The 15,451-nt window shown below is 42.6% G+C and overlaps 1 protein-coding gene across 5 annotated transcripts in view; it reads right to left on the bottom strand.

Annotated features, from left to right (window-relative positions):
* The window catches only part of magi3 (membrane associated guanylate kinase, WW and PDZ domain containing 3), a 215,365-nt gene that overhangs the window by 31,146 nt on the left and 168,768 nt on the right, over positions 1-15,451 (bottom strand). For all 5 annotated transcript variants that reach the window (XR_010005783.1, XR_010005782.1, XM_062979692.1 and 2 more), the window contains exon 16: positions 6,701-6,886. Coding sequence is in view for 3 of the 5 variants with exons in the window: in XM_062979692.1 (XP_062835762.1) it covers positions 6,701-6,886 (186 nt within the window). In the remaining 2 variants the exon portion in view is untranslated. The remainder of the gene's footprint in view (positions 1-6,700; positions 6,887-15,451) is intronic.

The following is a 15,451-nucleotide window of genomic DNA, read 5'->3' as shown; positions in this document are numbered from 1 at the left end:
ATGAAACATACATACTGACCATGACAATAAATCAAAACAGACTTACTCAAGAAACACTTTCTGAAAAAAATAAGATTAGACACAAAGTCTAAGTGTAAGCTTAAACATGTGTTTCTGCTATTCAGAACTACCTCTCAACCAAGGTCTCTAAAAAGACAGGGTTTAATTGAATGAGAACATCACTGAGTAGCAAGGAAGTGAAAATGCTATTGGACATTTCATGCTAGCAAGTATATGTACCAAGTAAATTTTTGGCATATAAAATGTATTCACATTTACGAGTCCTTGTGGTAATGTCAATGCCCTTGAATCGTACATTTTACTGATCCCCAAAGCAGGTTATTAACTTCTATTTCCCGACAATGTATAGCCCAGTAGAATCCAGCAAAGGTTTGCCTGAGCTTATTACTATGACATGCCTAGAAGAAAATTTTCCACAAAGACAAATGTCAACATTTTCTCCTGGTCTATACACAGAGTTTTAATTAATAAGCACAGGTAAGTAAAAGGCCATCTGTCTGTTTACATTCCCCTCTCCTCGACTTTTCCTTTTCCCCCAGAATTTTTACCTTCTACATGACTGGGGCTGACAAGCTTCTGTTTTGTGCAAAATGTTAGCAGAATGCTTTCTGGAGCATGAAACATAATTTGTTTGTTCTTCACATTAAAGAGACTGGGGAGGGGAAGAGAGCCAATATTTGGCTTTTCTGTGTGCTAAAGGGAGAGGAAGAGTAGAGTTTTTTGTAGTGGCATTAAGATTTCCAGTTTAAGAGATGTTCATTAATGAGAACACAATAGGAAAAAGAAAATATGAAATTGAGTATTATGGCAGATAATAATTCTGTTGCTGTTTCTCTTTGATTTTACTCATGTAAAATCATGTACAAGTCCTTATAGAATCATAGAATCATAGAATAGTAGAGTTGGAAGAGACCACATGGGCCATCCAGTCCAACCCCCTGCTAAGAAGCAGGAAATCGCATTCAAAGCACCCCCGACAGATGGCCATCCAGCCTCTGCTTAAAAGCCTCCAAAGAAGGAGCCTCCACCACGGCCCCGGGGAGAGAGTTCCACTGTCGAACAGCTCTCACAGTGAGGAAGTTCTTCCTGATGTTCAGGTGGAATCTCCTTTCCTGTAGTTTGAAGCCATTGTTCCGTGTCCTAGTCTGCAGGGCAGCAGAAAACAAGCTTGCTCCCTCCTCCCTGTGACTTCCCTTCACGTATTTGTACATGGCTATCATGTCTCCTCTCAGCCTTCTCTTCTGCAGGCTAAACATGCCCAGCTCTTTAAGCCGCTCCTCATAGGGCTTGTTCTCCAGACCCTTAATCATTTTAGTCGCCCTCCTCTGGACGCTTTCCAGCTTGTCAACATCTCCCTTCAACTGTGGTGCCCAAAATTGGACACAGTATTCCAGGTGTGGTCTGACCAACGCAGAATAGAGGGGGAGCATAACTTCCCTGGATCTAGACGCTATTCCCCTATTGATGCAGGCCAGAATCCCATTGGCTTTTTTAGCAGCCGCATCACATTGTTGGCTCATGTTTAACTTGTTGTCCACAAGGACTCCAAGGTCTTTTTCGCACACACTGCTGTCAAGCCAGGTGTCACCCATTCTGTATCTTTGATTTCCATTTTTTCTGCCGAAGTGAAGTATCTTGCATTTGTCCCTGTTGAACTTCATTTTGTTAGTTTTGGCCCATCTCTCTAGTCCAGGGGTCCCCAAACTAAGGCCCGCGGGCCACATGCGGCCCATCGGAGCCATTTATCCGGCCCCCGGGGTGGTGGCTCCCTCCTCTGCCAAGAAAGTGTGGTGTGGAGAAGGAGGAGAAGTTTCTTGTCAACCTCTCCTCATGGGCACTTTTCCGGCCGCTGCCGCCGAGGAAGGGCCTCATGAGGCGAGGAAAAGGTGTGCGGCTTTCCTCCCTCACACCATGGGCAGCTTTCCTGCTGCCACCACTAAGGAAGGGCCGCACGGGGCGAGGAAAAAGCATGCGCCTTTCAGCCCTCGCCCCGCGGGCAGCTTTCCTGCTGCTGCCGCCGAGGGAGGCAACGGGAAAGGTGCGCGCGGGGTGAGGGAGGAAAGAAAGGTGCACGCCTTTTCTTCGCCCTGCACGCACCTTTCCCGCTGCCTCCACTGAGAAGAAAGAGCCGCACTGGGCGAGGGAAAGGCATGTGCCTTTCCTCCCTCACCTCGCGGGCAGCTTTCCCGCTGCCGCCGCCGAGGAAAGCAGCGTGAAAGGTGCGCGTGGGGTGAGAGAAGAGAGAAAGGCTCATGCCTTTTCCTCGTCCCACACACACCTTTCCCGCTGCCGCCGAGGAAGGGATGCACGGGGCGAGAAAAAGGCATGCGCCTTTCCTCCCTCGCCCCGCAGGCATCTTTCCCGCCGCCGCCTCTGACGAAGGCCTGCACGGGGCGAGGGAGGAGGGAAAGGTGCACGCTTTTCCTGCCTCCTTGCTCGCCTTGCACGCTCCTTTTCCGCCTCCTCCCCCACCTGGGACGGAGGAGTCAAAACAACAATGGAGGCATGCCTGTGGCAAAAGGTAGAGACCTCCCGTTTTATCTTGCCACGTAGACTCCCTCCTTTGCAACCCTGTCATGGATTCATTTTTCTTGAAGGCTAGCACTCTTCCAACCCCGAACATTACAGTATTATTATTATTATTATTATTATTATTATTATTATTATTATTATCAACACAACGACGTTGTATGGCACAGCAAACAAGATAGATATGCTGGATTTCGTTTCGCAAAACCACAAGTCGACCACTTCCCAAGTGTCTAGGACTGTGTGATGTATTTTCAGATGATGTGTGCAGATCCTAGTAAGGTGGCCTTTTGCAGTTGGCAGATGGTGATTTTGTCAATGTCTATTGTTTCCAAATGCCGGCTGAGATCTTTTGGCACAGCACCCAGTGTGCCCATCACCACCGGGACCACCTGCACTGGTTTCTGCCAGAGTCTTTGAAGTTCAATCTTGAGGTCCTGATAGCGGCTGAGTTTTTCCTGTTGTTTTTCGTCAATGCAACTGTCACCTGGGATGGCAACATCAATGATCCAAACCTTGTTCTTTTCCACAACTGTGATGTCTGGTGTGTTGTGTTCCAGAACTTTGTCAGTCTGGATTCGGAAGTCCCACAGTATCTTTGCGTGCTCATTTTCCAATACTTTTGCAGGTTTGTGATCCCACCAGTTCTTTGCTGCTGGGAGGTGGGACTTGAGGCATAAGTTCCAATGAATCATTTGGGCCACATAGTTGTGCCTCTGTTTGTAGTCTGTCTGTGCGATTTTCTTACAGCAGCTGAGGATATGATCCATGGTTTCGTCGGTTTCCTTGCACAGTCTGCATTTTGGATCATCAGCTGATTTTTCGATCTTGGCCTGAATGGCCTTTGTCCTGATGTCTTGCTCCTGGGCTGCAAGGATCAGGCCTTCTGTCTCCTTCTTCAGGGTCCCATTCGGGAGCCAGAGCCAGGTCTTCTCCTTATCAGCTTTTCCTTCCATTTTGTCAAGGAACTTTCTTCTTCTTCTTCTTCTTCTTCTTCTTCTTCTTATTATTATTATTATTGCCATTGTTAGTCAGGGGTGCTTTATGTTTTGGTTCACAAAGGGAGAAAGGGGTTGGACTCTATGGCCCAAGGGGTCTCTTCCAACCATGTTTATTATGGTGTTGTTGTTGTTGTTGTTGTTGTTGTCATTGGGTGGCTATCTGTCAGCGGTGCTTTGATTATGGTGTGGTGCACAAAAGCAGAAGGGGGTTGGAGTAGATATCCCAAAGGGTCTCTTCCAACCCTCTATTATTTTTATGATGATGATGATGATGATTAACATTGAGGCTGTATTTGTTCCCTTTTTATTTTGTTTTTTACTTCAAAATAAGATATGTGCAGTGTGCATAGGAATTTGTTCATAGTTTTTAAAAAAACTATAATTTGGCCCTCCAATGGTCTGAGGGACCGTGAACTGGCCCCCTGTTAAAAAAGTTTGGGGACCCCTGCTCTAGTCTGTCAAGATCGTTTTGAATTCTGCTCCTATCTTATGAAAGTCCAGACAACAAACAGGATGCATACTATAAAATGACATTACTGCAAAACATATACGGTGCAAATTGTAGAAGTAAAAATCCATGATACACAAAATCAAAATCTTTGTTATGGTCATAGACCAGCATAAGTGGGGTACAGCCTTATAGAAGCATTGTACATTAAAATCTAAAAGGCTAAAAAACAAAGGTATGTTGAAGGACTAAAAAGGGATGGAGATTGATGGAGGGGTAGAAGCATTCAGGGCACAAGTCTAGGGGACTGGGGTGGGAAGAACTGATTTCCATGATACACAGACTGAAGGCTACAAAAACACTACATAAACACAAGATCATTAAATAAACACAAAATGTATTCATAGGTCACATGCCCATATAGTATTTTATGGCATTGTTTTGGTTTTGATTGTCTCCTTATGTGATGTGTGTCCTTTTGATGGCCACCATTTGAGTATGACATTGGCTCTGTGGTCTTTTGTATTAACTTTCTCTCCATAGCAATATGACTATAAACATTGTCGTGACCTGGACATTTACTGTTCATTCATACTACAGCTAGACTTTCCTGAAATTAAATTCATATCAAGTAATTATTTTAAGAATATATTTCTATAGATCCTTAAATTATACAATTCATGGGAAACATCCCCTCAATCACAAAGTGTGATTAATGAGTGGGATTTTTAAAAATAATTTATCATTTTAAATCATATATTGTTATCTCCAGATTTAGTCTTTTACTTCCAGCATGTCAAGAAAACAAGCTCCTGTAAGTGGGTGCTTACTCTTGGGTATTAAAAGAAAAAAGTAGTTTGATTTGACAATGATTCAAAACCAAGGACAAAGCTGATCAGCATATTGTCAATGTCATATTTGCTGTGTTCCATACTGACTGTCCTTTGGATTAAAAATAAAACAAAGTTGGAAAATATCAGTCTTCATCATAAGCCTTTTATAGGTTACGAACTTTGCCCGGCCACGTGTTGCTGTGGCTTATGGGAATCCTTTGTTGGCCAGGTGGAATAGCAGTGAATAGCCTTGCAGTCTCAAAGCCTGGCTATTTTCTGGAGTAGCTGGAGCTTTTTGATGTATGAACGTAGAGGCATAGATGAGGGGTTGTGCTGCCAAGTTTAGTGTTTCTGGGATGTGTAGTTTTGTTGTTTTGTCCTAGGCCGAAATTTCATTACCCTTTTATATATATAGATGTAAGTCAAAAACCCCTTCTTTTTGTTCAATCTTCAATATGGCGAATAAAGTCTTTAATATTCTATATAACACATAATGCATTAAATATTTGTGGTCAATGTGCAATTAACAGAACCATTTTGAAGGCATGTTGGCTTTGATAATTATTTAAAATGGTGGGAATCTAAATTTCTGACAAAATAATGGTAGCAAGACTACACAAAGAGCAGTTTGGAAAAACACAACAACTTGCTGAACTGAATCAGAGCTTCCTTTGAAATGATTGGATTTTACATGTTTATACTATTTATTTATTTATTTATTTACAACATTTATATCCCGCCCTTCTCACCCGAAGGGACTCAGGGCGGCGTACACAACTGGCAACAATTCGATGCCTACACACATTTAAAACATAGCAATGAATAAAATCCAATTACAACACTTAAAACAATATAAAAATATAAAACATATAGTTAAAGTCCATTCATCCAATATCCTCGTACTGTGGCCATAAGTCAGTCCAGGTCGTCTTTATCATTTAATCATCGAAAGCCTGGGCACATAGCCATGTTTTCAGGGCTTTTCTAAAACTCAGAAGGGTTGGGGCTTGCCATATATCTCTGGGAAGGGTGTTTCACAGCCGGGAAGTCACCACCGAAAAGGCCCTGTCCCCCGTTCCCGCCAGCCATGCTTGCGAGGCAGGTGGGACCGAGAGGAGGTCCTCACCAGATGACCTTTGGGATCTTCCTGGCTCATAGGAGGAGATACGTTCGGACAAGTAAATTGGGCCAGAACCGTTTAGGGCTTTATAGGTCAAAACCAGCACCAGTACTAAGCTGTGTGTGTAGTGAATAATACTACTACTACATAAAGAACAATGTTACAACAGCACACAGTTCTTAATATATAAAAATAATTTTCACTTTATTACTGAAGATTTTTAATGCACAGATTTTTTGTAGCCAAAAGACTGTAGTAGTGCTTTTCCTGTTTGAGGAGGGGGTAGTTCTTTAAAAAAATGTTGGACAGATGAACTACAGGTTCTATAAGCATTTGGCCTCAATTCTTGAGAAAGATTTGCCTTGGCTATCTTTTGCAGCTATGTTTTATACAAGCTGGAAGTTTCCAAGAAGCCTTCAAAGGAAAGTGCATTACAATAGTTCCATGTAGGCAAACTTTCGCAGAGTCCAGGAGAAGTTGCAGTTGGTGTACTAACCCAATGTGAAGGAAAACAGCATACAGCACTGATACTTCCCAGGCCTCCAAATAACAGAAATAAGCCTATTTATTCCATTACCACATTCTGGAATTGACTATATAGGACGAGTAGGGCCACTGAAATACAGTACCCTTCAAAGATAAAAAGGGCTTTGAAAGTTGCTGAGACATCCTGATTGTTACCTGTGCATGATACAGTCTGAAGCAATATAATGATACAAAAGTATAGGAGTAGCTGACACATCCTTACCTTCATCAGCAACAACAGTGAGTGTGACAGTGTTTCCTGCATCTTTGATCAGCTGCACAATATTTTCATGTGAGAGGTCGATGATTGACTGACCATTTACTGCTGAGATTCTGTCCCCTACTTTCAGTTTTCCACAATGATCAGCTGGACTCCCTTCAATGACACGACCAATTTTATGTGGAATCACTGGAAATGAAAAAAGGTTATTGGCCTCTAGTACTCTTTATTAGGAAGGAATTGCTATTAGGTATTACAATAAAAACTCCTGTACACATTGTTTGGAAATGAGACATTTATAAATAATGATATTATTTGTAGCATTTTTTTTTTAATATAGTACATTCCATGTTCTGCTTTTATAACTGTTAAATGGCAATTTCTCTCCTAATATTAGCATACAAAAAGGTGCTAAGAGATTCTTGTAAGATAATCTTATCTGCATTTCTAAGAATTATATCATCTTGAGATTTTCCGAGAAGATAAAGACTGCAATTCGTATCTGAAATGATCAATTAGTCTATGTTATCTTGATATTCACGTTTCCTAAGGAATAACAGTAGGTGGGATTGATACCTGAAACACAAGCCAAAAACATCAATTTCACTGTATGGTTTAGTCTAATGACAATCTACTTTTAATTTCTACTGTAAAACGGTGTATAATACTTAGCAGTTCTATATTACTTTTTAGATATTCAACTAGAAATCTTGACAATCATGTATTATATAAATCAGTCTTAAGATCCTAATCTTTCAATATATTCAAATTAAGTCTATGCCTAGGTATGATAATATGAATAATAAATACAAATATATTCAAATATACTTGTGTGAGCGAGTGTGTGTATGTATATCCATTCTTTCATATATCGCGCTTCCCTGAAAATAAGACTGTGATATATTTATTTTTCCTCAAGAAGACACGATATGGCTTATTTTCAGGGGGTGTCATATTTTTATTAAGTATGGTACAACAATCTGCATTTATGGGATGATCTCTCTGGGTTCAGTAGCAGACTGCTTGCTAAAGCTTTTCCCCTATCCCCTGGTATTTCTGTGGGGTAAGAGAGACCCACAGATCGTTGCTGGCCAATGCTGGGGAGGTACCAGCTTTCCTGGTGTTTGTGGGGGGTGAAAAAGACCCACCGATTGTTGCTGGTTGGTGCTGAGGGAGAGAGACCCACAGTGCTGAGTAAAATGTCAGCTACAGCTTTACTTCTCCCCCCTGAGGACACACAATACCTAAAGCAGAGCATCCTGCTCCTCGCTTCACTGAGGAGACATTTACCTTCACTTTCTATGTCTTCCTCTATGCCTCAGCTTGCAGCAAGCACAGAACGACTGGGGCCTGACAGGGGGACCCGACCTTGTATGCTGTATAGCCACGCCTATCACTATGTTTTATTTTTAGGGTATGGCTTATATAGCGCAAATGTTTATATATCCTGCTACGGCTTATTTTATGGGTATGTCTTATTTTAGGGGAAACAGGGAAAATATATACACTCACATATCCACACTGCACTTCTACAATATATAAGTACTTCCAGAAACTCTAGCCTTTCTGTCTCCACTATGGGCAAACACTGCTATTATATTCTCTAACAAATCTATTTACTTCAGGTTCTAGAGAAACATTGGGTGACTGTTGCTACATATAAATGTAAACAAAAAATTCTCTAAATAAAGTATCATTTGTCTTCGCATTCTCTGAGAAAGTAGGATAAATGATTTTCTTCTGAAATTCCCTGTACGCTCCATCAAGTTCAGCTACTACTGGGGAAAATGAAATTACTGTATTCTTTACAATAATTACTTGATTTTCTACATGAAAATTGTTCTACCTTGCCAAATTGTCTGATATGTATTTATCTGGGTCACCTTTCAAGAAAATCTAAACCATGTTCAGACTTCACTGAAGGTCCTTTACTCAATTTTCTGGAATCACACTATTTGTTCAGTAATTATGAAATACAATGCCCAGATTCAGATGTTTTCTTCTATAACTTAGGGATTCTTGAAAATTACATTGAAGGCCATCTGTTTATGTTCCCATTATTCTATTTTTCCCAAAGGCCTAAAACAGACAGAGGTGTAGGTTTGCCTGGATCCTGGCACGTCTATACTTCTTCTATGACTTACTGTAATACAGAACACTGAAAATTTAATTAGATTTGCTGTGGCAACAATACCAACACAGAGCATCAAATAAATTTTGTGCCAGTTTAATAAAGGGAGGGGGTCCTTATTATGAATATAATCAGTATCACAGATTACACTCTCTATACTAAAAAAAGCTCACACCTAGTTGTAAAGCTGAAATGTTGTGAGTTTAACAATGGCTATTTTATCATAAACCAAATTTTACAGGAAGGAAACAGACGGGAGAAAGATATACTTAACAAAATTCACATTTCAAATAATGACAGTAAATTTCATGCATCTTCGGAAAGTCATCTGCATTATGAGATCAAGGTATTGTTAAACTTGCAATTAATGAAACAGCTGTCTAACCATATGAATTTTTTTTCCAGCATTTCTTCTAAATTGAAATTTAATTCATCTCACTCTGACTATAAACCCAAAACTGGTGTGTGATTATGAATGGATTGTTAGCTGCAGGTTTTTGTGTGTGTCAGGAATGACTTGAGAAACTGCAAGTTGTTTCAGGTGAGAGAGAATTGGCCATCTGTAAGGACGTTGCCTGGGGACGCCCGGATGTTTTGATGTTTTTACCATCCTTGTGGGAGGCTTCTCTCATGTCTCTACATGGAGCTGTAGCTGATAGAGGGAGCTCATCCGTGCTTTACCCGAGTTGGATTCGAACCGGCAACCTTCAGGTCAGCAACCCAACCTTCAAATCATCAGTCCTGCCAGCACAAGGATTTAACTCACTGCGCCACCGGGAGTGATTTCCAGGACACTGCATATAAGGAGACCTATAACTCTACATGAGCCACAGCAGACTGTAAAACCACAAACTGTAAAAAAGGCACTGAAGTGTAAACTATAAACAATACCTCCGAAGGATCCCCCAAAGCCCAGGCCTACTATTTTAGGCCGTACAGTGTTGATATAAGTATTTTGTTATTTTCCATGATTTTCTACAGAAGTTCCCTATTTTCAATTGCATTGCAGAGCCAAACAGAATTGCATCATTTTTCAAATACAATAATGTTTTATTATGCAGCATCAAGATTACACAGGGGAATTTGACTTAGTTATCAACAATATTTTTCTCTCTGATGCCATCTAAGCTCTGACTAGGCAGCATGAAAATCATATTTCATATTTCTAACTCAGGGCACATAATCAATTCTACAGCATCAGAAGGTGACAGTGCCAGTTCCAATAGTTTCCATAGCAACTGCCTTTAGAAAGGAGACTGAAGAATCTCTGAATAGTGACCTAGTACTACAGCCCTACCTCATTTTTCATAACCATCTCCTATTTCACAAAGTGCACTGTTGCACGGTACTTTAAATGAAGTTCAAGAAGAAACTTTTAAAAAAAGAACAGGAAGTCTGAAAATTGTCAGTATTTTCTTACATTTCCCATATAATAAAAATAATTGATAGGAAATGAATAAACTATGGAGAGTCAGGCACCATTCTAGTAATAGCCACTGATGTTATTAGAATACCTGTTGGGGAAAAATGAATTAATAAGAATGTATAAACAAGAAAAACAAGTCAACCTGCATCACAGCAAAAAAGATTATAGACAGTAATTTGATGGACTTCCAACAAGGCTGTCATTCCACTAGCCATGTTCTATTTGAATTTTAGGAACAGAAAGAACATAAACAGCATCCTTTCAAAAATATTACAAAGGGTACTTACAGAAGGAAACACCTAGATTAAAGCAATAGCAATTTGGTTTTCAAATATATTCTTCCAAGACATGAAGAGTTTCTATTATAAGTATTCGAACATAAAGGATTGTAGAAGTATTTGGAGATGGATTACCAAATTAATTTTTAAAATGCCCTTCAGGCTATTCTTTTGCCCTTTGCAGAAGTTTGAGCTGAAGACATGTAATCAGGGTGAGTACCAATATATCCAATATTTCAATAATATTAGTCAGTTCCATTATCTAGAGTCTATTTATTGAAACCAGGTTTTTAAAAATCCAAACATAATGTGGTGTGTGGAGTTCCAACTAGCAATCTGTTCACATTACACAGTCACAGAACTATGATTCCATTTTGACTGCTATGACTCCTTCCTATGAAATCCTGGAATTTGTAGTGCTGTGAGGCACTGGAGGGCTCTGGCTAGGAATTCTAAATGATCTCTGTGAATTGCCAATTTCAGGATTCCATAAGAGTCATGGCAGTTAAAGTGCTATAATTCTATAGTGTGAATGCAGTCCATGATAAATTATCCCAAGCTAAAGAATATCAGAATTAGTGTTCAGTACATGTTTTTGTTTTTTAAGAAAGCACTGCCATAATGTATCACCCATATTATATACATCACTTCTATGTCTAAATCGCACCAGGGATTTATCTGGAATATCTTTACTAATAGTTATATATAATGTCAGGGAGTCAGAAGTCTATCAGTGAGCAGTAATTTACTTCTGTTGTGCAAAGTAGCTCTAATAAATTCTTCTGAGTTTCCTATCCTACTGCAGTTACGAGTGCCCCCTCAATGGATTGTCACCTTGCCGTGGTGAGGGGGCTTGCGTGTTCCAATGAACCTGTGGGCACAACCACTGGAGTGATGCACTTCCAGGAATGGCCGCAGGGGAGGTTCCAGACCGAGCACAATCCGAAGACCCAAAGACCTCAACGGCGGAGCAGGTGGAGGATAACATGGTCCATATTACAACGGCTGTGAAGGCGGAAGAAGGCTGCAACAGACTGAGAAGCCACTCTCGTTGTGTTAACCACACCACTCCTGGAACCTCACTCTGTGAAGATTGTGTGTTGACCGGCCGTGCACCGATCTCCACACATTAAAAAAATTCACGCACAGGCGTCTTCCAACAAAAATAAAAACAAACCTACAAAAGTCCCATGGCGATCAGCGAGTGGCGACGGGAGCAGGACTGTGAAATCTGGAAGCTCCTAGTCACAGACTGGCACATGGGCGGTGGATATGGACTCAGTCGTTCTACCTCAAGGACCAAGGCAGTTGAGTAGTCCGGCAGCTGTATCCATGACTGAGCAGCCCTTTTTAGGATCCGCTCTGCTCACCCCACATGGGGAAGGGGCTAGAAAAGGTGCCCTAAACATAGTCTGCCTCTCCTACCCTGACTGGACTGCCGCGTCCAGAGGGGTCACCACTCTGCGGACAAAAAAGAGAAATGAACTATGGAACATGGAACGTACGGACACTGTTGGATAACATGGACAGTGAACGCCCCGAACGCAGGACTGCTATCATTGCAAGGGAGCTGGGACGCTTTAAGATTGACATAGCAGCCCTTCAGGAGACCCGGAGAGCAGGAGAGGGACAGTTGAAGGAAGAAAAGGGAGGCTACACCTTCTTCTGGAAGGGACTGCCTGAAGAAGAGCGAAGTATACATGGAGTTGGCTTTGCTATCAGAATGACCTGGTGAAGCACCTAACTGAAGCACCCACTGGCATCAATGAACGACTTTCAACCCTCCGAATTAACCTTGCCAAAAACCAACAGGCAACCATCATATGCGCCTATGCACCAACTCTAGATACTGACGAAGACATCAAGGAAAAATTTTACTGTCAGCTGGACACCATCCTATCGGAGATACCTAAGGAGGACAAAATCATCCTCCTGGGGGACTTTAATGCAAGAGTCGGAAGGGACTCCGACCTGTGGCCAGGGATCATAGGAAAAGACGGGGTCGGAAACAGCAACTCGAATGGCATCTTGCTTCTCACCAAATGCGGAGAGCACAACCTTGTTATCACCAACACGCTCTTCCGCCAGAAAAACAAGCTCAAGACATCATGGAAGCACCCTCGGTCAAAGCATTGGCACCTCTTGGACTATGTTATTACACGTGCCAGAGACCGCTGCGATGTGCTTCTCACAAGAGCCATGACAGGTGCTGATGACTGCTGAACAGACCACAGGTTAATCCGATCCACAATGGCTATCAAGATCGCCCCCAAACGCAGACTCCAAGGAAGAAAAACAAGGCGCAAAATGAACACCCAAGCCCTTCAGGAGCCTTCCAAACGAGCCCTTCTCCAAACAACACTCAAGGATCATCTACCCACAGAACACCCCGAAAATGTTAACATTGGAACAAACTGAAGACCTCCATCATCACAGCCTGTGAAGAAACCACTGGATACCAAACTAAGAAACTGGTTTGATGATAGCGACAAAGAGATCCAACAGCTAATTGATAACAAAAGGAAAGCCTTCCAAACACGGCGGAGAGACACCATCTGTGCTGCCAATAAAAAGATCTATGCCAGTGAAAAAGCTAAGGTCCAAAGAAGGACCAGAGAACTCAAGAACATCTGGTGGACAAAGAAGGCTGAAGAAATCCAACACCTTGCAGATACCCATGACGCTCAGGGATTTTTCAAAGCCACAAAGATCATTTATGGACCAAGAAACCATGGCATACAGCCCCTACGCTCATCAGATGGAACCAAAATTCTGAAGGACAAAACATCAATTGCACTACGTTGGAAAGAGCACTATCAGAACCTGCTGAATCGCAGCTCCAATGTGGCCGAAGAGACCCTCTCACAAATCCCGCAACAACAAACCAGGGATGAGCTTGCAGCACTGCCTAGTTTGGAAGAAGTCAGCAATGCCATCAGCCAACAAAAAAACAACAAAGCCAGCGGACCTGATGGGATTCCTGCTGAAATCTTCAAAGAGGGTGGACCTGAGCTGATACAACAACTCCACCAGCTCATTGAAAAGGTGTGGATGACAGAGAAAATCCCAGCAGACTTCAAGGATGCCACCATGATCACCCTTTTCAAGAAAGGGGACAGAGCACACTGCGGTAACTATCGTGGTATCTCCCTTCTAACCTCCATTGGGAAAATCCTTGCAAGAATCCTTGCAAACAGCCTTCTCCCTGTCTCAGAACACACCCAGAATCCCAAAATGGCTTCTGCCCCTCCAGAGGAACAGTGGACATGATCTTCACTGCACGACAGCTCCAAGAAAAATGCAGGGAACAAAACCAACCTCTGTACATGGCATTCATTGACCTTGCAAAGGCATTCCGACACAGTGAATCGCAGCGCTCTCTGGACCATCCTCCAAAAAATCGGGTGCCCTGACATACTTGTGAACATCCTGCGGCTCCTCCATGATTTATTTATTTATTTATTTACAGCATTTATATTCCGCCCTTCTCACCCCGAAGGGGACTCAGGGCGGATCACATTACACATATAGGCAAACATTCAATGCCTTTTAACATAGAACAAATACAAGACAAACATAGGCTCCGAACGGGCCTCGAACTCATGACCTCCTGGTCAGAGTGATTCATTGCAGTTAATTGCAGCTGGCTTGCTCTCCCTCCTGCGCCACATCATGATGACATGATGGCAACAGTCTTGGACAGCAATGGCTCCCAAAGTGACCCATTTAAGGTGGAATCAGGTGTCAAGCCGGGATGTGTTATTGCCCCTACCTTATTTTCCATCTTCATCACTATGATACTTCACCTTGTTGATGGGAAGCTTCCCACCGGAGTGGAAATCATCTATCGGACAGATGGCAAGCTATTTAACCTCAGCCGACTGAAAGCCAAAACCAAGGTCACCACAACATCTGTTATAGAACTCCAATATGCTGATGACAACGTAGTCTGTGCGCATTCCGAAGAAGACCTACAAGCCACTCTAAACACCTTTGCAAAAGCATACGAGAAACTCGGCCTCTCACTGAACATCGAGAAAACCAAAGTTCTCTTCCAACAGGCACCAGCTAATCCATCTGCAAAGCCAGGAATACAGCTTAACGGTGTAACATTAGAAAACGTTGACCATTTCCGCTACCTTGGCAGCCACCTCTCCACAAAGGTCAACATCAACACTGAAATACAACACCGCCTGAGCTCTGCGAGTGCAGCATTTTTCCATATGAAGCAGTGTGTGTTTGATGACCGGGACATCCGTAGAGATACCAAGGTGCTTGTTTACAAAGCCATTGTCCTCCCAACCCTGCTCTACGCCTGTGAAACGTGGACTGTCTACAGACGTCACACCAAACTCCTGGAGGATTTCCATCAGCGTTGCCTCAGGAAAATCCTGCAAATCTTTTGGGAAGACAGGCGGACAAATGTCAGCGTGCTGGAAGAAGCAAAGACCACCAGCATTGAAGCGATGCTCCTACGCCATCAACTCCGCTGGACTGGCCATGTTGTCCGAATGCCCGATCACCGTCTCCCAAAGCAGTTACTCTACTCCGAACTCAAGAATGGGAAATGGAATGTTGGTGGGCAGGAAAAGAGATTTAAAGATGGGCTCAAAGCCAACCTTAAAAACTGTGGCATAGACACTGAGAACTGGGAAGCCTTGGACCTTGAGCGCTCTAATTGGAGGTCAGCTGTAACTAGCAGTGCTGCGGAGTTGGAAGAGGCACGAACGAAGGGCTTAAGGGAGAAACGTGCCAAGAGGAAGAAGCATCAAGCTAACCCTGATCGGGACCGCCTTCCACCTGGAAACCGATGTCCTCACTGCGGGAGAATATGCGGGTCAAGAGTAGGTCTCTTCAGCCACCTAAGAACCCACCCCCAAGACACCAAGGATGGAAGACAATCGTCCTCGAGCTACGAG

The sequence above is a fragment of the Anolis carolinensis genome, chromosome 4 (assembly GCF_035594765.1).
Source record: "Anolis carolinensis isolate JA03-04 chromosome 4, rAnoCar3.1.pri, whole genome shotgun sequence".
Classification (NCBI taxonomy): domain Eukaryota; kingdom Metazoa; phylum Chordata; class Lepidosauria; order Squamata; family Dactyloidae; genus Anolis; species Anolis carolinensis.
Note: the sequence above shows the minus strand (reverse complement) of the source record. Positions and strands in the feature narration are given on the sequence as shown.